This window comes from Siniperca chuatsi, linkage group LG17 (genome assembly GCF_020085105.1).
Source record: "Siniperca chuatsi isolate FFG_IHB_CAS linkage group LG17, ASM2008510v1, whole genome shotgun sequence".
NCBI lineage: Eukaryota > Metazoa > Chordata > Actinopteri > Centrarchiformes > Sinipercidae > Siniperca > Siniperca chuatsi.
In genome coordinates, this window is record NC_058058.1 from 3,715,834 (window position 1) to 3,742,178 (window position 26,345).

The 26,345-nt window shown below is 39.5% G+C and overlaps 2 protein-coding genes across 2 annotated transcripts; both read left to right on the forward strand.

The window, feature by feature from the left end:
- The first annotated feature begins 7,036 nt into the window (after positions 1 to 7,036).
- gnb3b (guanine nucleotide binding protein (G protein), beta polypeptide 3b) lies at positions 7,037 to 17,119 on the forward strand. The gene is made up of 9 exons (XM_044172489.1): positions 7,037 to 7,259; positions 10,334 to 10,448; positions 11,173 to 11,318; positions 12,513 to 12,576; positions 12,874 to 13,030; positions 13,197 to 13,263; positions 13,799 to 14,000; positions 14,931 to 15,147; positions 16,033 to 17,119. The coding sequence occupies exons 2-9, from the start codon at positions 10,380 to 10,382 to the stop codon at positions 16,137 to 16,139; spliced, it is 1,029 nt and encodes a 342-aa protein (XP_044028424.1). The 5' UTR covers positions 7,037 to 7,259; positions 10,334 to 10,379; the 3' UTR covers positions 16,140 to 17,119.
- A 1,698-nt stretch (positions 17,120 to 18,817) lies between these two features.
- Positions 18,818 to 26,149, forward strand: LOC122864717 (triosephosphate isomerase). The gene is made up of 7 exons (XM_044172328.1): positions 18,818 to 19,079; positions 21,212 to 21,335; positions 21,599 to 21,698; positions 22,546 to 22,663; positions 23,606 to 23,691; positions 24,043 to 24,130; positions 24,893 to 26,149. The coding sequence occupies exons 1-7, from the start codon at positions 18,968 to 18,970 to the stop codon at positions 25,009 to 25,011; spliced, it is 747 nt and encodes a 248-aa protein (XP_044028263.1). The 5' UTR covers positions 18,818 to 18,967; the 3' UTR covers positions 25,012 to 26,149.
- The last annotated feature ends 196 nt before the right edge of the window (positions 26,150 to 26,345 follow it).

Below are 26,345 nucleotides of genomic sequence, written 5' to 3' on the forward strand. Positions count from 1 at the left end.
CATTTTGTCCAGTAGGCTGCTACACATTGTAGATCTACACCTACAATACAACAATACAACCTACAATATCTCTCAGGTACAGGACTCTAACTACACTATTACACTTTTAGCTTTTGATTGCCAGTTATCAGCTTGAAACTCCAAAATAGCCAATATTAGTTAGAAAACACATTTTGAAATAAATAATCTTATGATAAATACAGAAAGATATGAATTAACTCATGAAGTGTGACTTTATTTAATGAATTAATAAAAACAATTTCATGAAGCATGACATCATGGTTTGTTGTCTGTAATGTCTCTTCTCATCCTAGTTGTTGTTGTTGTTGTTGCCCGGCAGGTGACACTACTAACACAAGCAACCTACAGTCAATATCTAAGAAACTCTGCAGGCCACATTTAAAAATAGAATAGTTGAAGAGCAACTAAAGTAGATTTTTAAATTCCTCATGATGAATGCATATGATATGACGTATTTCCTCTTACTGTAATTTTAGATGAGAAGGTTTCAGTTCTGGTCCATAAAAATCGAAAAGAGACCTTTCATGTACAAAACACAAAGTATATTTTATCAAATACACAAAAGCAGGGATATTAATTGGTTGGGGGTACAACAAAATACACAGAAGCAGTACAAAAATGCACAAGTAAAACAACAAAGACAATCCATAAAAGGAAAAATACTCTCACTGTTTATTCTCGGAGAATGTTTTCTTGGTATGTTTCCCCTTTATTAATTAGGCCAGCTGTATAAAGTTTTTTTTCTTTAAGTATTAATACACTTCATATATACAAAACAACTCTCCAATCCCACTCTGAGGTTTCATCTCTACTTCTCTGGGCTGAAAGAACTACATTATTCCACTTCCTATCTTGTCAAGGTGGGGTAAGAGCGTCTCTGAATGAAGAAGCTAAAGGTGGAGGGCAGTTTGCTGAGTGCATGGGTTGTACTCCTGCTTCCTTCCTGAGCTTGTTACCAAAGGGAGTTATCAGGAAGTGAACGACCCCTCTTCTGTCACAGTTCATTAGGATTATAGGCCGACACTTACTGAGAGAGAGAGGGAAGGAGAAACACACAGGCTCTTTATTAACACTATGTAATAATGTCCCATCAATAAATCAAACAGCGAACCAATGAGAAGTAAAGACAGATTTAAAGTTTCAGTTTTAGGAACCCTACAATACACTGTGCAAATAGAAGAAGCATCAACAACAATATGAGCAGAAAATGCAGAAAAAACAGCATTGAGGAAGATTGATACATGCTCAAATAATTTACCTACAATCACCCAAACTGTCTCCAGTAGATACCCCTTCTCTGAAACTATTTTTTTATAGTTATACAGAATGCAAATATGTGCCCCCCTCTTCTTATAAATTACATTTTAAAAAAGTCAGAATTTGCATTTATAGAAAGAAACACAACCACTTAAAGGATAGGTTCACAATTCACAATAACAAAAACAAGTCTGTCTTAAAAGAATAGTCAGGTGCCCTTATGTACATTCAAACAAGTTCTGCATGCTGTAATCATTCCTCCTGCTCATACTGGCCATTAAAAGATCCCTTCCTAAAGAGTGAACGAGATGGGGGACAAAATCTGCAGTCTTTATTCTGTGTAAAAATGTATTCCAAAGTTTCTCTCTAGCTAATATGAGGCTTCAGCACTCTGATTTTGACAAATCAAGGTGTTTTCCATAGTTTCAGTCTTTTTAAGATAAAATTCCCTCTTTGTGTTACTATCCCTACCCTCTGGCAGGCGCTACAGAGCACTGTACACCAACTCAACCAGACGCACGCCGTTGCTTTGATTAACATTTAACATCAGTCACATAGTGTCAGGAACAATAACCCTGTAACACTAAACATCCACCTACAAATCACAAATTACATATTTTATAGTTTAAATACACACTCTTTTTAACATGTACATATCATCACTGTGCGTGCTGTATATACTGTATATATTGTCATATCCACCTACTTCATGTATATAAAGTAACCTGTTACATTAATCATTCTATATTTATTTCAGCACTCTTGTACTCTGCACCATTGCACTACTGTCTTATTGTTTATTCATATACTTTTATATATATTTATATCTTTTTTCACCTACTTGTATGTACATAATAGTTAAATGTTTATGTTTACCTTTGTTCAGCTTTGTTGTCTTGTTTTTAGCTGCAGCCTAAATCTACTTCTGTGTAAGTACATTGAGAGCATTGAAAAACCGGTGTCACATTCCTTGTGTGTGTGCACACACTTAGGCAATAAAGCTGATTCTGATTCTGCAGCTCAGCAAGGAAGCACTGGAAACACAAAGAGGAAAAGTTTGTACAAAAAAGATTAGAACTTTGGAAGATACTCACTTGATCTGTCTAAACACACATTCTGAATGTTGAGCCGATTATGAACATGATTTGTTCGTGACGACCGATTGGACCAAGTTGGTCTGTTCCAGCGTGGGTCACTTGATATGTAAAGGGTCTAATCTGAAGTCTTCAGATCCAGTCGCTGTCAGGTGTTCGCAGAAAGATTTTTTAAACATGTTTGACACCGATGATGTCACTTGTGTGTCGCCACGGGGGAGACGTATCGGTAAAAAAAACAACTTTGCCTGAAGTTAGCTTTGTTTTACAAAGGTCACTTACCTCCAGTTCCCTCTGTAGGCTGTACAGTCCTACACGCCTCTCCATACAGGATCTCCCCCAAACGCTGAGCTTTTTTTGGCCTTTTCGGTGCAAATGTCACTGCACATATATATGAGTGCAAGCTGCCGTCCATGTTTGTTTTTGTACATGTGCAACAATTAATGTTCTTGCAGGATTTACGTGGTTGTCTACCACCAGAACTCCAGTGGTAGCTGATGACCAGGCAGTTGTCTAGTGTATTTCGTAAAGTTTATGCTCCTTACTGACTGTCAAAGATTAAGAAATCTGTGCAAGTTGGTGAAAACAATCTTTATGTGTGGTTTGCCCAGTCTTTCACCTCCATTGAAAGCGCTTTAGGAAGGGATCTCAATGAACAAAAGGAATGAGCCAGCAAAAACTGTTTTAATGTTCATACAGGCACATGAAAATTGTTTTTAAGACAGACTTGAACATTTGTGAACCCCTTCTTTAAGATTCAAGGAGCTATTCATGAATATATGAAAAAAACAAGTTAAACTCTTGGTGGAGAGGAAGCTCCTCATGGTTGACTTTTGGTTGGTATATCATTATGGTCATGTATCATTTTGTAAAATATGTGTTGGACAAAAAACTTCCTAGAATCCGAGCAGAATCATAAATTAAATATAGTTTCCTGATTGGACTTGATTGTAAAAACTGTGCTTTGAGAACTGCTTGAAACAAATATAATGTTGTAGGATTTGAACTCACAACCTCTGCGTTGCCAAATACACCTTGACAAGATGTGTTCATTTTTAATGATTGTTTCAATGATTGTTTGGTTTCCTAGGTTTCGATCACAAAGGTTTTGGTCGAAAAAAAAATTGCACACATAAAAATTTATACTTTTACTTTAACACAACTTTAGTATACTAATTCTGAATACATTACTTTCTAAATACTGAGTATATTCTACATATTTAATATATTTTACTCAACCTCATCATGCAGGTAGGACTTCAACGCCTTGCTTAAGGACACTTTGGCAGAATGATTCATAATGGATCCTGCAGGCATTAAACCTACGTGTTTGACCACGACGCCATACAGGGCTGCGTAACAGTGATGTCGCTGTGTGATGTTACCAGGCCGGAGCCAAAACCTGTTGCATCAAGTACTAAAAAAAGACACGGCTGAGGTGAGGCTTAATCTAAAGGTCCCCATTAGAGGAGGCCATCAAACATCTCTGACGATCTCAGCATGCACCCATAATGCATGAGGACAAACGGTGGATTAGCAGGATGTTGAACCAATGAGGACGAGACTTGTGGCTTAGAGCTGCAGTGTAGTAACTAGGCTACATTACCTACGCATGAGCAGAGGTTAACATCCCAAGTGTTTTAATGTCTTAAGCAGACAAACAGCCAACTGGCATGCTGTCAGTTGGAGACAGTTGAGCTCATCCAATGATTTTAGTTTTCTCATTGAAAGCTATGTTGGCTGAAGACCATGTTAGAGGTTTTAGAGTCCTGACATGCACACACAGAACTCCAGAACTCATTCTTGGTATCGCTTGTCCTTGACATTGTCAGCCATTTGTTCAGCAAATATCATTCAACCTGGCTTAAAGTTCAGTTGTATTATTACAAACATACATAGGTGTCTATGAAAAAGCATTCATTTTCATATCTGCAAAAAGTGCATGTGTTTGTACATACACAAAAGCTCATTCAAAATACAATTTTATTCTACAATTCTGTTGTTTTTGGGTCAACACGGACAGAATTTTCCCCACGCTGCTGCACCTCTCTTGATGAAATGCTTAATGAGCATCTTTCATCATCCTCTGCCAAACAACTGAAGCAGCAACTGTTACTGTATGTGAGCTCTTCACCATGCTGTGACCCAAAGTTCTTTGACTGAACTCGAGCAGGACATAAACCTCTTCCTCTGGAAATGTTTCTGCCATGTCTGTCATTCCAGCTGAACAAGACCACAGATCATGTTGGCAGATGCAAGGACAAATTCAATTTCCAATTCACTGACATTCAGTGGAATAGTTCAGACCTTATTCAGTAATATTACACCTTAAATACATTCCTCAATCATCATTATCAAAAGGTCAAGAAGTGCTTTAAAGCTACACAAACTGATATTTTCACATTATCCGTGGATTAAATGACTAAATGTGTACTGTGAAAGGTGTCGGTTGTATCGATGAATCCACAGAGAATTATCACCTGACTCAGCTCAGCTCTACAGAACATTTTAGTGTCTTTCAGTTCAGTTCGGTTGTTTTGGTCGTCCGACCCACAACCTTTAAATTTTGGTTCACTGTCACCACTCTCATCGACCTTGTTTCCAGAAGCATCAAGCAGCAAAAAATATCTGATAAACCCCGCTGTTCTCAACCTGCTCAGCACCAAACAACAGGCAGACACAGTTAGAGACTAGCTGGAGAACATAGTGGAGCATTTAGCAGCTTAAAAGGAGAGTGAATATTGGACATCAGGTGGATGCAAACTCAACTCCAAATAATGGTACATTTACAAGGTGATTTATGTCAGTGCTGTGTTTTCAGCCTGTTCCACCACCCTCAAATAGCCACAAGTAATAGTTTAGCTTTAACACAAGAGATTTCTGAGATATTCTCGTATCCTCAGGATTTCAAGTTAAAGTACAAGATTCAGCCTTTTCTTTGCTCCTCGACCCCCTGCCAATCTTTCAAGAACTCACAGAAATCAACATTTGAACTCAAGAGTTTGAGTAAATGAAATGTTCCTTTGGTCAGTGCACTGTAAAATGTTTTAAAGCTGGTTCAACTTAAAAACGTAAGTTTCCCTGCTGCTTAAAAATGAGTTAACTGAACTGAAGTTGATTAGCTGCTCAAAGGCATCTCGTAAGTTGCGAAGAAAACAAGTTCATAAACTTAAGATATTACATTAATCTAAAAACTGTTCAGTCATGCTGACAAACATTACAGAAAGATTTGCTTTTTATTTTTACAGTTTGAAGAGTCAGCTCTTCATTTGACACGAAGAGTTTACTGCTGTCGCTACTCCTGTTGGAGCTACTTGTTCCGAAGACAACATGCGAATCTGCTCTCGGTGACTCTGTTAAAATGGCAAGGACTTCAATACTAACCTCTGGAGATGTAATTAATATCCCATTACACCAGATTATTGCCCATGTGGAGTTCTCGGCCACAGACCTTTCCTAGAAGAAAAAAAAATTTAAATCTCATCTCAAACTAGTTTGGTCCGCCCCCTTGACATCCTGTAATCTGGATGTCAAGGGGGCGGACCAAACTAGATCATCTCTCATTGAACACCAATACCTGCTCTCCTTCCTGTCATGGCTCGACCCGAAACCTCCCTCCTGTCCTGTCTCACTGTCAGCATCCAAATATATCTGACCTCCTGCGTTTCTGACTGTTTCTCTACGTCTGAGAAGACATTATTTCCAAAGTGCAGATGATTTGGTCTGTAAAAGTTAAAACATTTGTTAACCTATTCTTTACGGGGGACCACTATCTCTTTCATTTTGAACTGTTATTTAAAAGAGCAGCTGCTACATGTTTCAAACCTTTCTCATCTCCTTTTGAGGCAAAACTCTGCGTTTGCCTCTTGATCCACTTTTCGTCCCTGCTTTCGCTGTGTGTCAGGTGTGACGCACATTTTGCCTGACCTGCTCTAATTCCCTAATGAGATTGGCCATCCCCGGATATCCCATTAGACCCTGATTAACCGGGCTCAGCTCATTAGCTCTGACAAACCAATTCACCCCTGTCAACCTCCGCCCCACACTATCCATCCCCTCTCCCGCATCCTGACAAAAAACATGCACTGCAATGAGTTGGAGTACAATGTCACCTCTCTGTTATCATAAGACACTGTAACATACCTGTATTCTGATAATCAAACCAGAAATGTCTCAAATTTGTGAATAAGAGGTTGCAAATGATTTAATATGCTCCCTTAAAAGGTTTAAAAGTTGTTGGAATGAGGCTCATTTTGCATTTTTACTTTGTTCCGGCCTTTGGTTTGCTTTCATTGCACCTGCAACTCATTAAAACTGGCACAAAGCTACAGCATAGTCTTTCATATTTAATTATGTGCATGCCTGATTTTTGTGCAACAGGTATAATTTCTTTGTAACCCTCCACAATCTTTTCTCTCTTCTCTCATATTCTTACATTTCATATCCACCTGTTCCCTTTCTCTTCCTCCCTTGTTCTTTCATTTATCCACCTGCTCTTGTCTATTGACCTCATAACCTGATTTTTCCCTCCAATCAGTTTACCTACCTCCTCTCGCCATGCTCCCTCTCCCAGTCTCTTTCTCTCCCTCTCCTTCCCTCTCTATTTCCATCTTTGAGCTTTATCCCTTCATCCCTTATCTCCTTCATCCCCTCCAATCCTCATCTGTTCTTCCCTGTTGAGGAAGGGAGAGAGAAAGAGAGAGTTTCTCACAAGTAAACTGCTAGCAGTCTGCCGGGGGAGAGCATCCAAGGAGCCAGCGAGCAGGTTGTGCACCCTGGGATTGTGGAATCTAAAAAAGCTCAAAGGGGAACGCAGAGCCAGAGGTGTCTGGGACCAGGAGCTGCACAGGTGCAGAAGAGGAGAAGGAACCACGTTGTGTGAAAAAGGTGAGTTTCTTCTTTTATGCTTCTGTAGTTGCACTCTCTTCAGTTGCTTCCTCTGCAGTTGGAGAACTTTGGAGCTGCGGCGAAATGCTGTGAAGCTGCATCATCTTGCTTTGGGGGAGTTTAAAGAAAGGAAGTGGATTTTAGCTTTTGTGAGATTTGGAAAACAGGAAGTGGATTTTTGCTTCAGTGTGCAACATAGGAAATTGCTTGTATATTATTAAGGATTTTCTGCACATGGCCGCCTGCAAACCATGAAATGTAGCTGCAGCTGCAGTTTGTGCATTTGCAGTGATTTTGAAGAAGCATGAGCTTTCCTTTAATATTCACTTGTGAGTTGTTTTATGAAATTCAGCAGCCATTTTGTGCAGGCTACTCCACTCTACAGGCTCCTAATATTTTTAAAGGCATCTTGAAGAATAGAGTTCTTGCGAATAATAGAATAATGTATCAGTCCTGTGTAAGATCGCATCCAATGTAATGATTCCTTAAACCCTTTGAAGGTAATCTTTGGATTGTAGGACGCTGCTAAAGAGGATTGGTGCCTCAGGTGTGGCAGCAGTAAGCTGCAGCCTGATCTATCACACAAGGCCCAACTCATCCAGCTCACTTTGTCTGCAGATTTCCTGCCGCAAGTTTGGTACTTGCTATTACAAGGTTTTGTCTCTTTCCGGGACAAAAACTTTCCTTGACTTTAGCTGATAATTTTAACTAATGAGTTGATACATTTATGTTTTGGAGCACAAAAGCACCATAATTTCCGTCAAATGAGAGAACAGGACAGTAGAGGAGGAGCTGCTGATGTTTGACTACAACAGACCCTCCACATCTCCCACATCCACATCACCCTCCCTTCCTCTCTCTCTGATCCCAAGGTAAAGAGTAATCGGATGACAGGAGATTTGACCAGTAAAGCTTCCCTTAAGATCTCCTGCCCGGGATTTAAAGCTGTGTAGCACCTCCACCGCCACCATTGCCCCCCCATATCCTCCATCCTGCATCCTGTCACAGGTTCAAGCTGTAACCTGTGCTGCATGTAGGTCACGTCCTAAACCTTCACGTCTTCTGTTAAATTGATCTTTTGACCTCATCGTGCAAGACATATATGTAGGGCTGCAGCTTTCCATTTTTGATTTTGATACATTTTTACATTAAGCAAATAAGTATTCAGTCTATGAAATGTCAGAACATAATAGAAAATGCCCATCACAATTTGCCATGGTGACATTGGCAAATTGCATGTTTTTCCCACTGAACATTTTAAAACTTAAATATATCAACTTTGCAGTGATATAAAACAAAGAAAAGCTGCAAATCCTCACATTTGAGAAGCTGGAACCAGGGAATGCTTGGCATTTTTGCTTTATAAATGACTTAAGCAATTAATTGATGGTTAATTTTCTAATCGTTTCATCTTCCCAAAAGTTTTTATTTTTCCTGTCTGACTTGTTTCCCCACAAACTGCAGTGTTGCGTCACATATTTGCTGCTGCAAATTAGCAGTATATAAACCTTTCCCTGTTCATCCTCTGTAAAATACAGAAATCAGTCTTGCATTTTGTCAACCATGCATTGCCTATGACCTTTTAAAGTGTCTTTTTTGTCTAAATATCATGCTGTCACTTTTTTTTAAGAGTATGAAATTATACTCTTGGAATGTTCTTATTTAGCATTAACAATTATATTTTCCTCCTTTGGGGAAGTGCAGGATTTTAGCTTTGAAAGAGTTTGCTTGGCGATAAGCAGAGTCATGCTCGAAGGAAGTTGGTGTTAAATTAGTCAGACATCAGTATCCTATTACAGACTATTAGGCACACGCAGTGAACTGTGGCTGTGATGTTGTTAAGCTTATTTTATTCCATAAAGTCCGTGTACATTGCTCTGGGTCCAAGCTAAAGAGCCCATCAAGGAGTTGACCTTAAGTTAATGGTAGTTAATAAATAGGTAACCAAAACTGATCGTCAAAATTGAATTTATTCTGAAAAATGATGTTTTAGAGAACTGGTGTTTCTCTTCAAATGAGAAACTAATCCAAAAGCACCACCAAATGATGAGCTGGTCATAAATTCCTTAAGAAGAAATGATGCAACACATTGAATTAAAGAACTTAAAGTGTAATGCCAGAGCCAGTTAATAAAAATTAAAGAGAAGATTTGTTATTTGGATTTCGTAGTGATTATTGATTGATCTCAACTTTTATTATATTAAAATCTCAGCTGCGTCATTCAGAAGTGTACAGATACAGTCCAGGGATTGCTTTTACATTACATGCTGCATGTATTAAGTTTATTATTATTTTTAAACCTTGAGAAAAGTCTTCACTTGCTTCCTTCCTTCCTAACTTCTTCATACCTCTCTCCTTTCCTTCTTTCCCTCTCTCCATTAGCTCTCTTCCTCCTGTGCTTCTTTCCTTCATAAAATGTGTTCTTTCCTTCTCATTCTCTTGCAATCTTTCCTTTCAGACTTTCTTTTTCCTTCTTTCGTTCCTACCATGTACAGTATATTCCCCTCCCCATGTCTTTATTCCTTTTTCTTCCTCATTTCTACCTTCCGTCACACTACATCATAGCTGGACCAGTATGAGAGCTAACAGTATTATAACTTTGGTTTAGGGAGGGATTAAACCTGTCAGGTATGTGTCTAATCTTTGCTCTAGACTTGATGGTGTAACCCAAGTGTTCCAGATCAAGGTATCAGGGTCACTGAGAGATGCAGAGATGCACACAGATTGTGTACCTGTACTGTGCTGTAATGTACTGCAGGATCAAACCTGTAACACAAGAATTTTGACAGCAAACTGGAACCAAATTATTCACCAAAGGCGGTAAATTCCTTCAAGAATGGTTGTGCTGACTTGTCGATACTTTACATAATTAACATGGTGCAAGAACAAAAACAGATGTTCTTACAATTTGCCTAATATGCTGTATATGTAAATAACTCCGATCCATACACAACAAAACTTTAGTTAACATTTTTTTTGTCATACTGCTCCGCAAGATCAAGAGTGAACTAATTCTTTTGTCTTTTTCCTCTTTATTCCCACCCTCCCTTTTTCCCCTCTTTCCTGTTTCACAGTGACAGTTTCGTTTTCCGTCAGTAACCTCCCCGAGCAACCGTCGCCATGGCAGCTGAGAAAGCTGAAATGGATGCACTGAAAAAGGAGTGTGATGGCCTCCGTGCACAGATTGAGGTGAGCACCTCCTGCAGCTGAAACATGCAGTACTTCCTGTTGAAGGTTATTAAAATCTGTGGAAGCATCACGAGGCCTGATTACACAAAATAACGCTGCTGTCCTGTGAAAACCATGTATATCAAAAAATAGCCCTGTTTTCACCTTTGTAACAATGAATTTTCAGACAATCCAATGGGTTTTAAAAGGGTTTACTTAGCTTAAGAAGTAGGAGAACTTTCTCAAACCATAAAGACACTTTTTTCAGTTTACTTGAGAAATTCAGTAAGCAAAACTGGAAATGTTCATTGAACAGTAACAATAGGTAAAATAAACTTCATTTTGTTGGCTAACACCATTACTACTACCACTAGTACTATTACTACCTACTGTTGCTGACCACCACCACTACCAGTAGCCTACTGTTACTATGTGCTATTACTAAAAAATAGTACTGGGTCACTATTAGTAGTACTAGTAGCGTGCTGCTGCTATCACTTCCACTAGCAGTACCACTTTTCCTCACACCCTTAAATGACTTACACCAGCACCTACAAATCTGTTAAGTTGTTTTCTAGCGTCACCTGAACACAGGTGAAAAGATGATTGCGCCTGTATAACATAAAAATAATTCACTCAACTTTAAACTGCAGGAAATTTGGAGGCCTAACCCATTAAGTGGAGCTTACCTTCCTTGTTCTTTTCTTTTTTCTCCCCAACATGTAATTCCCTGTGTGTCCACCAGGCGGCTCGCAAGGCTGTGAATGACAGCAGCATGTCAGCTGCAGCAGCGAACGCGTCTGCAGTGGGCCGAGTCCAGCTGAAGCTCAGGAAGACACTCAAGGGTCACCTGGCTAAAATCTATGCCATGCACTGGTCAGCTGACTCCAGGTGAGGATGATCTATCCATCACTGCACATCATAGTTTTAATAGACCTTTTTTTCCATATTTTAGTAGACATTTTGACTTGTCCTAGTAGAAAAGAGCACAGACATTGCTTATAACATTATCAATGGCTCTGTTCTGTTCAAGTGTCCCAGTAAAGCATGACAGTGTGACAGTGAGCCAGCAAGCACAATACGAGGACCCTGAGACTGAAGCAGCTAAATGGAATTAAAACATCATTTCCTGCTGTGACATGTCAAAAGGCCTATTATACAATATTTCTCTGAGGCAGAAATTATAATGGTTAGGTGAAACATCAAATGAAGGTGCCAGAGAGGTTTTGGTTAATTAATAGTTTTCTGTCTTGCTGCAGTTTCTTGTAAGAATTTGCTTCAGCTTTGACAGTTCAGGTGCCCCGTAGACATGAGCCAGTTATCTGTGTGCATTTTCGCTACCTCGCAGAGAGAATTAAACAAAGAAAGAAGATTTGTAAAAACATTTTAATTTCTTGTTGTTTTTTTTTACAATGGCATTCAGGTTGTTGGAAGGTCAAGCTAATGGGCTAGCTAACTAGCCTAGATAGCCACAGACTAGAATGGGTACTAGTTTAAATGTGGAAGCTCAGCTAAGCAACACTTAAATGTGGATAATCTAGTTTGGCTACTCTGTATTTATTCATTCAGGTTTGTCTCCAACAAAATTTGTGGAGCTTAAAATCCAATATACTCAGCAAAGATGAAGTTAGAGTATAAAACAGGTATCTAGTCGTATACTATATTTCTGAAACATCTTTCAGATATTCGATTACTGCTATAGGATATTTTATTACAACCAGTCTCTAGAATAGGCAAGGCAAGTTTATTTGTATAGCGCATTTACATAAGACATACAAGATATAGTTAATTGGTGAGACTTTAATGAACTTTGATCATCATGAGCACTATGATGATGATGATGATGAGCAGTACTGCTGAAACAGGCAACAGTGACTGAATGATGATTGAATCACTAATGCTGAGACAACACCTGAGACACTGCTCTCAGGCATCTCACCCACAGCGTTCTGATCTGTGTGAAGTCGCATCTTCAATATCACTGGGGTTACTGCATTAACATGTTTTTTCTTTAGTCTCTATTTTAAAAAATAATGAAGATTTGAGTCATCTTCAAACACAGTGACTTTGTCATCTCTCTCGCAGGCAAATGGTCAGTGCATCACAGGATGGCAAGCTTCTCATCTGGGACACCTTCACAGGGAACAAGGTAAGATTCACATACCTTATGTTACGTCTGTATTACAAAGGTCTTATATGCAGAGTTTATGGTGTTGGTGCGGAGACATACTGACATCTTACTACTGTTGCACAAGTTCCGTTTCCACTGTGTAAGGAATTAAATCATGGTTTGGAAGATTGACTGATTTTAAATTTTGGCAGCAAGAAGTTCAGTTTTATAGATATCACCGACCAGTATCTACAGCCTACAAACACTGGTTTCAAACAGGTTATACAATATGTGAAGGAAGTTTTTAATCAACTAAACGAAATTTTCGCTTGCCAGTTGGTTGCTGTCCCACTAAAGTCAGCTTGGGTGATGAGTGTCGCCTTCGCCCCCTCTGGTAACCTGGTGGCCAGCGGTGGTCTGGATAACATGTGCACAGTGTACAACATCAAGGCTGCCAGCCCCAAGACCCTCAGGGAGCTGGATGCACACACAGGTGAGGATGACACTCACCAGCACCATTTTGCCTACCTAAATGGCTGAAAATGTACTCAGGGAAACATTAAAATGAAGTTTATATCACATATAAGCATGAAAAGAAATGAAGTGATGTATGGTCAGACTGAGACATTGACAAAACTATTTCCCCCTGTCCCACCCAGGATACCTGTCTTGCTGCCGTTTCCTTAGCGACACTGAGATCTTGACAGCCTCCGGTGACACCACCTGGTGAGTTTATCATTGATCATTTTGCCTTCAGTTACAATGCATGGTTAGCAAAACTGACTACAATGCCACTGGAAACATCTGCAAAATGTCTAATGTGTAAAAATGTCAGTCCATGGATGTTAAATTTTAATTGTTTTTAGCAATCACTTTTGTTTATGACCCTTTTCTTGTCACTAAACATGACACTGAAATGCATAAAACACAAAATCATACACCATTTGTTTAGATTACTTCACTTATCTGGTCGGGGGGAAAAAATCCTCACCAGATTTCATTGAAACTATGAAACCATGATTTGCTTGCTTGTCACAGTAAATTAGCCTAGAGGTAGAGGTTTTCACAGATCTTACATTTTGGACCAGATACAAAATGGACTTGAGGAAAAACCTACCCAAAACTAGCATTTATGAATTAATTTTCACAAAAAAGAGACCCGATCCAAACAGAGCCCAGGACAATAAGACAGGATCCTTTCATTCTTTCTTTTCCTTGCACTCCTTCGTCTATAACGCTCTTCCTAACCTCTCCTCTCCAGCTGTCTGTGGGACCTGGAGACTGGCAAGCAGAAGATCATCTTCACCAACCACATTGGAGACTGCATGTCGCTGGCTCTCTCCCCCGACATGAACACCTTCATCTCTGGAGCCTGTGACTCTCTGGCCAAGCTGTGGGACCTGAGGGAAGGGGCCTGCAAGCAGACCTTCTCTGGACATACCAGCGACATCAACGCCATCTCTGTGAGGATCCCACTAAGCATCACACACACACAGGAAATAACATAACCTTTATAACTTTTTGTCAAAGCTGGGAGAGGATTTGAAGACCACATTTGTTATACTTGTGTGTTTTGATCAGACAAGCCCAAATTCTTTACCATCTCTAGAAGTACAAGCATATTATTCTTTTTATCAGTTTCTATCATTGCTTCTGTGGATGTTAACTGAATTTTAGCACTGGGTTTTGGACGAGCAGGGAGCTGGGATGACTGACCCTCTAACATAATTAGAACTTGTGCCTGTAACTAACCAGCTTTTGGGTTTTGATAGGTAGCGTTAATATGGAATTACTAGCAATTCATTTCTACTGATGCTCTCATTTTGTGTAGAGCAGCCTTTGTTTTGCTTTGAGTTGATTGGCTGTGGGTCAGTATACGGTGGCTAGTGAGGATTGAGTTTTGAACAGCAATGGCTATAAATTGTTAATTAGACAGTTAAAGTTTTCATATCTTAAGAAATTAAGAAAAGCTTTACTGTTTGCCTGCCGAAATTTAGAAAGGTTAGAAAAATGTGTGAGTGGAAGGCTGCTGGTTTGATCCCCAGGCAGGATACATCTGGGGGAGGGGGAGTGAAACAGCAGCATTTCCATCATTACCACAGCTGAGATGCTCTTGAGCAAGGCACTTAATCCCCAACTGCTCAATTGGAGCAGCTGATTGGCCACTTCCAGGTGTGAATGTGTGTAACTGTGTGAGTTCAATTAGGGCATTGCTCTTAGCAAAACTTTCCAGGATAACAAAAGTTTCAGAAAAGAAAGAAAATGTGCGATATGGAGTGAAACAATGCCATAACAGATGTATTTCCTCTGCTGAGTCCTTTATTTAAATCCTCACCACACACACAGTACATATAAACAAAAACTGTCCTTTTCTTCTCCTCTCCCAACTTCAGTTCTTCCCCGGCGGGAATGCCATCATCACAGGCTCCGACGACTGCAGCTGCAAGATGTATGACCTGCGCTCCGACCAGGAGGTGATTGGCTACCAGGACACCAGCCTGAACGCCGGCGTCACGTCTTTGGCTCTCTCCAGCTCAGGCCGCCTTATCTTTGCCGGCTACGACGACTTCAACTGCCACATCTGGGACTCACTGAAGGGAGAGAAAGTTGGTGAGTTGCGTTTATGTATTCAGCATTTGAAGATGAATGACATCTTTTAATGTTTTCCAAAGAACTAACAGGACTGATGTGAACAGTCACCAGTTATAAATCAAAATTTCAGAGTGATAAATGGCATGTAGAGGTTTCAGAGTGGAGGTTAATGTTAGTTTCAGGAAGGGGAGAGACAAACATAAACACAAGAAAAGAAGCCAAGTTTCCAAAATCTTTTTTTTCAAGTCTAACCATGTAATCACTTAAATAAGCATCAATAATGAAATGAAATGAATTCAACTTGTAATTCAACTTTTGAAATCTCAAAGGCTTAATAGAATTGACTTTATAAACTATGCTTTCATTTAATGTTTTGATAAAAAGTAAAAAAAAAACAATAATAATAATAATAAACAATAGGCCACAATTATATTTGCAACAGGTAGGTGGCACTACTGCACTGTATGCTAACTGCATAATTACAAATTCAAAAGGATGTATTCTTCCAACAAAAACAGCTGGTTCATTCTTTTAACAGAGGGATTTTTAATCTATTTACATTGCTTCATTAACACGTTATGATGCACACAAAAAATGTAAGATGATAACATGTTAGTTAAACAAAAATGAGGTAAGCTAAGTTTCAAATGTGCAAGCTCAGACTCAGTGGGAATGTGTTTGGGTGAATAAAAGTCTCTCCTTTCCTTTCTTTCCCCTCCTTCCCTCTTCTTTTTTCCTTTTGTTTCTTTTCCTTTTCCATTTGTTTCCTCTTGTCTGTTTCCTTTTCTCTCCTCTTTCCTTTTCCTTTACTTACATTCCTTTCTTTTGCATACTGTCTCCTCTTCCCTCCTTTCTTTCCTTTCATTCCTTTTCCATACCCTCTCCTCTCCTCTCCTCCTCTAGGTGTGCTGTCTGGTCATGACAACAGGGTGAGCTGCACCGGTGTCCCCAGTGACGGTATGGGCGTCTGCACAGGATCCTGGGACAGCTTCCTCAAACTGTGGAACTGAAGTGTCCCGGCGGAGGAAAACACTGGGAGAGGAGAAGGAGAGGAAAAGGAGGAAAGGGGGAGGAAAGGGGTGAAGATATGGAGGAGGAGGGGAAAATAAACTAGAGACAAGTGAGATTGGAGGATATTTGGTGCAGATGCTTGAGCACAGATCTTCCTCTCTTTCTCTCTCCCTCTCTACTTCTTCCTTATTCATGTATGCAAAATATGAGAGGTTGCGAATGAGTCACGTTTTATAAATGGCACCAGGTAAACAGTGCATGATGCACCCTGCTGCATGTACAAGAGAGTTTTATTGTTGTTGAGACGATTTAAACGCTGAAAAAATGAAAACATAAAACATAGCACATTATTCAAAATGATAACGAGCAGAAAATAAGCTCTAATTGAGAATGTCAATTACACACATAGACTTTTGACAATAAAAAAAAGAAAGAACACGTGAATATTGAAAATAAGACTATAGGATTACAGATTTATTTTTATTGTCTTTGACCTGTAAAAGAGCCCTGCACTTATTTAGATGAAAGATTGATATGTAAATTTATTTGTATTTTATAGTTTAACACATTAGGATGGAGAGTTGATGTACAGTGTCCTTTCTTTTTTTCTTTTTTGGGGGGGCTGCACATATCCTGAGTTAATGTGTATGGTAGAGCTGCCATCTTGGGTCCCCTGCTAACAACCAGCAGACTTTGACGACTGCTGCTGTTTCCCCATCTCACCGTGAAAATCTGATCCATCGTCTGAACCCAGACGAATGAAGACTCAAAGGTGGAGCCAGGCTGGCAGGCTGTGAGACTGGCTGCCGGGTGGCGGTCTGACCTGTGAAACACTCTGTAAAGACCTGTAAACTTTATTTTACTCCCCTGGGTTCAGCTGCATTTTGTAGTACTTTTACACTTGTGCAGTTCCTCTGTAAAAAGACGAAATGTTTGTTGAAAATCTTTCTAATAAACATAGAATTCTGCATTAACACCACATCAGAGTCTGTGTGTTTGTGTGTGCTAATGGCTAGGAATGATCTTGAACATGATATGAAAGAATTACACATGTACAAGTAGAAAACAGTAGTTTAAATTTGCCCCTGCAGTTGCAGCTGCTGAGCTCTGGAGGACAAATTAGTCTGGAGGGCAGTTTCATTAGTAAGGTCAACACACATCAGCAGCATGACTCACACCTGCACACAACAGCAGCGAGGATATAAAAATGTTGGTGCAAAATTGTGGCTGTATAGTGAACTTGGTCATTCTAAAGGATGGACACTAATGTTTACGGTTTAATTTTTAGATTTGTTCTAGTATTTTATTCTGTCAAAATACCTAGTTGCAACATCATGTCCACTGGAATAAAAGGAAAAACATCACAGAACAAAAACATGGACACAGAAATTTAACATACATCATTCTGGGATTTGGGGGGTTTCAGCACTGGTGAATATTTTATAGGCTGATTACAGTATTTTTAGATTATTATATATGTTTGTAGTCAGTAAGTAGTAAGTAGTGCATTTGACTACTTTTATATTGTGTTACTGGATTATAATTATTGATGCATTAATGTATTCATCACTTTAATGTTGCATCTGTTAAAGGTGGAGCTCATTTTGATTATCTGCTGCTGGGTAGTTTGTGAATTTCTCCCCGGGGATCAATAAAGTCTAATCTCATCTTAATCTATAATAATACATCATAATGTATTTGTTGGTAATATTTTAGCATTATTAATCTGAATCCGCAAAGAAACTAGTAACTAAAGTTATGAAATAGTTGTAGTGAAGTAGAAGTATAAAGTAGCAGAAAATGGAAATACTCAAGTAAAGTACAAGTAGCTCACTATTGTACTTACTGTAAGTACAGTACTTGAGTAAATGTACTTTCCACCACTGTTGCCTTCCTCAGAGCATGAGTCTTCAACAGCAGATCATTTACATACAACACAAATAAGACAGTGGCCTAATTCCACACAGAGGTACAACAGACCAAACCCAGCCAAAATAACCATTGCTTTCCATCTGCAGAGGGCCCAGGCACAGTCACTGTAACAATGCACACGCTAATAAAGAGAAAAATTATATTTTTATCTGACCATTAATCAGTTTTTATTCTATTTATTCAGCTTTAAAAATGTTTTATGTTTATGCTACATGTAAAATGTTTTATCTTGGGTTTTACACATTACTCTTGTCCATAAAATGAAATGTGTAGTTAAAATGTTCTTTTATTTCACGTTAATGGGGACAAATCTAACCTATGCAGATTATTAAAAGTGCAGCTTTACTGCAAATTTCAACCGTTCGGTGGAGACTCATAATTAAAAAAACTGTGTGGTTCTTATGCCTAATGCAAGTATGAAATGCATAATAATAATAATAGCCTAATAATAACAATACATTTTCTTTACTGGGTGGGGCCATTGAAGGTTTCATTTATTAACCCATGGTGTTTTCTATGCAAAATTTTGCAAAGTAACTAGTAACTACATCATATAAATGTAGTAGAGTACAAAGTGTTTTCTCCCTCAGAAATATGGTGAAGTGGAGGTATAGAGCAGAGAAGGAAATACTACAGTACAGAACAGGTCACTGTCAGTCCAGAGGGAGAGTTCATCCTTCGTGGAGGACAACATTTTAACAACAGGTGGCGGTAGTGCACCATAAAGCTGTTTGACTCTCTGAACAAAGAAGAAGAGGAATGTTGGCCGGTGTTGCGTTTTGATATTTCCGACAGCACCTGACGTACACAGCAGCCGCAGTCACCCTGCAGCTGAACTGATCCTCCGGACCTCCATCACCTCTGCTCACCGGGTATCTGCCACCATCAGCCGGCCATGGCGCCCCGGAGGTTCTTCGTGGGAGGAAACTGGAAGATGAACGGGAACAAGGAGAGTCTGGGAGAGCTGATGACCACCCTGAACACCGCGAGCCTGCACGACCAGACCGGTAACTGACCGATTAGTGTGTCTGCAGGTTTATAAACAGCCCGCAGATTAACTGCCAGTCTGCAGGGTTTACAGATAAATACAAGTAATGGATCAATGGATCAGGTCAGACAGACAGAGGGGAGATGCTGCTGCTCAGATGACACAGTGACATTGGGAGTCACGTGATCAGGATGAGTCGCATAAAGGCCTCTCACGTTTCTGTCTTATCCTCAGTGGTGGACGGTAACAACTACATAGGCCTACATTTACTCAAGTACTGTACTTGAGTATAATTTTCAGGTACTTGTACTTTTCTTGAGTATTTCCATTTTCTGCCACTGCCACAATATTTGCCTCCACGATGTTGTGGAGTAAAAGTATAAAGTAGCAGAAAATGGAAATACTCAAAATTGTACTTGATTCCACCCCTGCTTTGTACTTCTACTACATTTCAATTGGAAATATTGTACTTTTTACTCCACTACATGTATCCGACAGATATTTACTGGGATTTTACATAATCCCAGTCTATCTGGGCTTGGGACCCCAGTGTCTTGGGGCCCCTTCACATTTCAGATGTCTATGAGCTGTTTGTTCCACTAAAGATTGATTTCCCTTCTTAACTTCTCACATGGTTTCATTTAAATACGTTTTGAGGCCCAAAAGGGTTGAAGGTATCAGAACTTGGTTTTTTCTTCTTTCCGCTCCCATCATTCATCTCTCGACTGCTCAGATTTATCTGGTGACCTTTTGGAGGGGCCCGACCCCTAGGTTGGGAACTAATGGTAGAAAGAAAACAGTTCCTACATGAAACTGCTCACAACAAATCTGCGGATTATCTTGAGTAACCGGGTCCTGATTTCTGGAAAGAAACATTACTGTTGAGTTTTTCAAATATATTCTTTTGGCGATTTGAGCACCACAAGCTGAGTGCCATCTATTCCTCTAATATATTTAAAAAAAGCAGACATCTCTACGGCCAAAACTCGGCAACTCACACCAAATCAATCTAGATGGATAAATAGCGCTACAGGTAAGAGGAAACATATGTATTTTTAATTTTGGGGTGAACTGTCCCTTTAAATAAATTTTGATGCTAATACTTTTGTATTTTTACGCAAAATTTTGACATTGTTTGATTCAGGGCATTACAATAGACTGTGCTTTTAAACCAAACCTGCTTTTATCTGTATATAAGTAAGAGGAAAAATATGTATTTCTGATTTTGGGGTGAGCTGTCCCTTTTAAGATTGCAGTTTTTGTATTCTTTATATAAATTTCCATGTGCGTAAAAGTATAAAATATTGAACATGGAAATACTTAATACAAGTACCTCAAAATATACCAAAGTACAGTATTTGAATAAATCTACTTGGTTACATTCTACCGCTGGCAATTATTATTTTGATTATAGATTCATCTGTCAATAACTTTGTTTTAGTAATCAATTAATTCTTTAGTCTACAAAATGTCAGAAAGTAGTCAAAACTACTATCACAACATCTCAGAGGCCAAGGTCACGTCTCCAGATGTCTTGTTTGTCCAAAACCAAAAGATTACTCAACTACTAATCATAAAAAACAGAGAAAAGCAGCCAATCATCACACGCGAGAAGCTGGAACCAGAAAATCTTTGTTTTGTTTGATTAATAACTTTAACATTTAATCAATCATTTAAAATTGAGTAGTCAGACTTATAAGTCTGAGTGAAAAACAACATCTAGTGTTTTTGAAACTTTACTAAACTTTACAGCCTCACTGCAGCTATTAATAATGCAACTCCCCTGAAAATATAATGTAACCCAATTAAATTTAATTACAATAACCTTTTTCCCTCGGGGATCAATAAAGTTTTTCTGATTCTGATTTTCATTCTTTTTCAGGATACAGCTGAGAATAGTTGCATTGAAGATTTAGGGTGAATTACATGTAAATAAAGAAAGAAAACACATTTATTAGAATTTTGGAATCGCCAAAGCAACATGCAAGGAGGATTTACAACCGAGCACGATAGCTCATTTTTGCTTGTAAAGGAAGAGGACTGTTAATGTGTAGATTGGGGGGGTAGCAGCATCTGCGTGGGACTGGAAGGGTTCATGAAGAAGAGAAAGTCTCAGCTCAGACAAAGATGAACTTTTGGCCTTATTTTCAGAGGTGGTCTGTGCTGCTCCCTCCATCTACCTGGACTTTGCTCGGTCCAGTCTGGATCCCAGGATCGGTGTCGCAGCCCAGAACTGCTACAAGGTGGCCAAGGGAGCGTTTACAGGGGAGATCAGGTATCTCACCCACTGAAGGAATACACTCGTGAACTATTTATAATGCAATCTGTAGGCTAATGCATATTCAAATAACTTTTTTTCATTGAGGATATCGGAACAGAGTTAAATTTTAGGGCTTTGAAGGAAATCCTCACATTCGCAAAAATGACCTAAAGACATCATATTAATCATTTAAAAAATAATAATAATCAGATTCAGATTTTGTACATCACATGAACAGGTAATCTTCAGTGTCTTTAACATGTTTCCTGTCCCTCCAGTCCGGCCATGATAAAGGACTGCGGGGCAGACTGGGTGATCCTGGGACACTCTGAGCGCCGTCATGTCTTTGGGGAAGGTGACGAGCTGATTGGCCAGAAGGTGAGACACTTTGTCCCGCTACAGAATGTTTTCACTGGCTGACTTGTGTGTTTGGAGGTAGTCTGCGGGGAGGTGGACATTGTTCAGTCTCAAAACACTCATCTAAAAGTGTTGAATGACATTAACTTTGGAAAATGAAAACAACTTTTTTTTTTTATAAATAAAAGCAGGAAGTAGTGCAGTGTAGTGCTTCCCTGCAGTGTTGCTGCAGGGAAGAAAATACCTGCTGGATATGAAGTGGGAAACTACAGTATAAGTTACTTCTTTATGTAGGATAACTGTGTTTAAATTGTTGCAAGTGTTCAAACATTGGCATTAATCTGAGGTTCGGTCTCTTCAGCTTTTTGCCTTCACGGTAAAGTCAGGCAGTCTCAAGTTAGACGTCGAGTTGCAGGTCCTCATTTTCGCAACTTGAGTCTCAAGTTACGAGCGTTACTTTAACGTACCGTTTTGTCTGACCTCCACAGGATGGATGTGAGCCCAAACCTGCATTATTTTTCAGAATTTACTAGTTTAAGATTAAAAAGTAACAAACTTGCAATCCATGATTTCTTGCAAACTGGGATGAATTTGTTTTTTAGACATCTAGATTACAAATAGTCTCTTCTAAGTGGCATTTTGATTTGGCCTGGACTCACAGTATTTCTTGGCAAAAGCTGCACAACAGCAGTTAAAAAGTCAAATCCTCTACAAACACCACAGCAGCATTGTGCAGATGTATATATATCCAATGGCACCAAAGCTGCTTGTTTACCTCCACCTGCTCCGTCAGATTGGGAGGTTCAGTGAATTGAAACCTGCCTGTTGTAACATGGTGCACAGGTTTGAGTGTGTTGTTGATCCTCAGGTGGCTCACGCTCTGGAGAGTGATCTGGGTGTGATCGCCTGCATCGGCGAGAAGCTGGAGGAGCGGGAGGCAGGCACCACAGAAGAAGTCGTCTATGCTCAGACGCAGGTCATTGCAGGTAAACAAAGGAAAGTTTTTACCCTTTTACTTTTATTATTTTATATATTTTTCTCTTGTTACTTTTTCTTTTAAAAATTTCTTGTTCATTATTTTCTTTTCCCTTTTATTAATTTTTTCATTTATCTTACAGTATATTATTTTTTCTTTTTTGTATTATTACGTTGTTGGTCTTGTGGATCTCCTTTTTTATCCTTTATGAAGAGAATTCTTATTTGCACACTGATGAAGGTGAAATACAGCAGTATAACGTTTTTTCTTTAGTTGAAACTTATTAGAAATTGATCAAAATATGAGGCGAGTTGTCCATTACAATGGGATTGCATCAACAATACACACAGCGATAATATTCTCATTTTTGTGACCAGTTCTTCAGTCCTCATGTATCTGCTGCTAGAGCAGCTACCGGTTTATATTCTGTATCCACTCTGCAGTCAGATATTTCAAGATATTATTGATGATCTTTCCCCTGGTTACATCTTTGCCTCATTTAGCCTACTTCTGCGCTCAAGTAGGCTACATGCTGACTTAAAACGCAATTAAAATAGGCCAGTGGTCTCTACGGTTGGAGACACAGTCGTCAGTGCCCTCTGTTAAGGCAGGATTCTCTCTTCTGAGAGCTCACAGAAAACAAGTAACAGAATCGATGGATGTTGGCAGCGCTGCTCTGTCTTCTAGGTTCATAATCTGATTGATATAAATGTTCTCTTATTGCACGACGCTTTTTTCCCTCTGAAACTGTTAGAAAGGGAATGGACTGAAGACCTCATCATATCAGCTGTTGTTCTGTGAAAGAGTTGCTCAGTGATTTGGGGTAGTTTACCTCCGTATCAGTGTTTGCATCGGTACATCATCATGTCAAATATTAGGAAATACTTTCTGGTAATAAAAATATAAATATTGTTTTATAAAAAGTGACTGATGGTGGGATGTTGTGTTCCAGAGAACGTGAAGGACTGGGGGAAAGTGGTGCTGGCATATGAACCTGTGTGGGCCATCGGCACAGGCAAGACCGCTTCACCTGAACAGGTAACACTAACTCCTTCCTCTGTTCACTGCAGTTCTTTTTTTATTACTAAAACCTTTTGTGGTTTATAATGTACAGTAACAGAACAGTGTGTTTACAGTGGGTGTGTTCAGTGTTTCTGCCTTCATCTTACCAGTGACACCACTGAGAGCTCTGAATCCTGCCGATCCAGTTTCACCAGTATAAACTCAGCTGGCTGCCAGTATTTTCTCCACCACAACCCACAATATACCCACACCTGCAGGCTGCACATTCAGCTGCTGTCAGCTGAAAACATTGTATCTCCAAATTTGGTTATTTTGGTCATACAGGAATGTGTGTGTGTGTGTGTGTGTGTGTGTGTGCGTGCCCAGGCTCAGGAGGTCCATGAGAAGCTGAGGGCGTGGCTCAGAGCCAACGTCTCCGAGGACGTGGCCGACTCTGTGCGCATCATCTACGGAGGTCAGTTTTACCTTTTAAAGCCGCTGTGTGCAGGATTTGAACATTTTCGTCTTGGCGACCCCTAGCAGTCACCTGTCAACCACTCATACCAGTATCTTTGCCCTACTCTGGTAAAATTTTAAGAATTCATACAACAGTTTTAATTTCTGGTGTTGAATGAGCATTACAGTCTCACAGGCTGTTTGTTCAAGGGTGGAGGTTTGGTTTTAGAGGTGGAGGAACACGATTAAATCATGGGTTCTTCAACAAAAACAAATCTAACGATGTGGCTAATATTTCCTGCATTTATATACATTAACTCATATCATTCTAGCAAATAACACATTAACCTGAAATTGGCAATCAAGCTTTCTTAGCCCCAATTAAAATAATTATACACTGTCAACCCACAGAAAAACATGCAGGAGGTCACAGTATTTTTATTTTTTCATCTTCCTCTCAGGCTGTGTACGGCCCTGATAAGCTCCACCAATCACATGGTCAGGGCAGTCTGTTTGTAGCCTGACAAGCACAACCCAGGGCAAACGACTTCCAAACTGCAGTCGCTGCTGCTTGCATGGCAACCAACATGAGCGTATGAACATTTTTATGAACTCAGAGTTCACTGTTACAGAGATTTTAGTGAGTACATCAAGTAAATGGCATGTAAATGGTTGTGTATTTTTTACTTAACTGTTTTCTACAGAACGTCAGACCTGACTGGTTCAAAGTCCGGCTTAATTTCCCACAAAATCACCCTTTTTCTCTCTCTCTGTCCTTCAGGCTCAGTAACCGGAGCTAACTGCAGAGAGCTGGCGTCTCAGGGCGACGTAGACGGCTTCCTGGTGGGCGGAGCCTCTCTGAAACCAGAGTTTGTCGACATCATCAACGCATGCGCATAATAGACACAGGCCACGGCTCCATCGGGACCGGTGAAAAACACCCTGCCCTTTAGATGTCACCATGCGTCTGCAAACTGCGCTGACTGATCCGCAGACAGGCGTGTGTCAAGTTAGAGAAAGTTGTATTTTGCAAAATATGTTCAATGGGGTAAAAAGAGGGTGGTAGAATTATTTTGAAGTAAATATCTGTACTCTTCTGTCATGTCATTTGTGGGAATGTAGCTCTTTTATTTGTCATATTACAGTTTATAGTCAGACTACTAAGATATTTTGTTTCAGTGTTGGGTTACAGTATCAAATATGTTTCACTTGATTGTCTGTGTTGACTGCAAGGATTTAAGAGGCATCAAAAAGTCAGTAAACATCTTGGAAATGGGAGATTTTACAATCAGTCCTCATGTTTTCAGCTGATTTAATGCTTTATAGCTATTTTACGGAGGAAATGAGTTCAGCTTCAGGGGAAAACGGATAGTGTGTACAGTCTATTTTTCAGGTGACCTGTTTTACTTTCTCTATTCGCGAGGTGGAGGTGGTGACAAACAAGACGGTTTAGAAAAGAGAGAGAAGAAATATGAAATACATATTTGATGCAAACAATTCACTGTTTCTTTCATCTCCTCCTCACTAAAGAAAACTGTGCTGATGTCCAAGTGTGTGAATGATACGAGACGTTGGTATCAGTCAAGTTTCAGCAGTTCTCTCTGTTAATTTAAGATGAAATGACAGATATTATTTGCGGCAGAGGATCAGTCAGCCCAGGTTGTTTTGTGTGTTTGCTAACAGATTGATAACAGTCTTGTAATGTTGTATTAATAATGCACTCTCTCTCACTTAATGCACTAACTGTTACTTCAGGGCCTTGACAATAAAATGTCTGGACAGAACGTACTTAAAAAAATAATATGTGTGTGTGTGTATATATATACACACACAAAATCAATCTGCTGCTGCTCAGCTTTGAGGAGTCAGGGACTTTTGTTGTGAAGTTGTCACCAATAGGAACTAAAGCTTTATGTAGTTAACACTGCACTTTGCTGCTGTAGGTTTCACACTGGGCGGTGTGTGTTCATCACATTAGTAAGGAGGATGTGACAAATGTAGGAAATGAATGAATAAATAAATAAAATGTGGAAAGAGGTGTTATTTTGTGGTTACTGGCTGTTTATATTAGTGGTTCCCAACCTCTTTGGCTTGTGTCACCTTAATCAGATCAGACTACATTTCTACACAGGTTTTATCCTGAGCGCTCTGTTGGTGCACAACTGTAAACATGGCAAAGTACAGGAGGAATGATGTTGGTGCTGTGTCGCAGACCACCTCTGTACATCACAGGT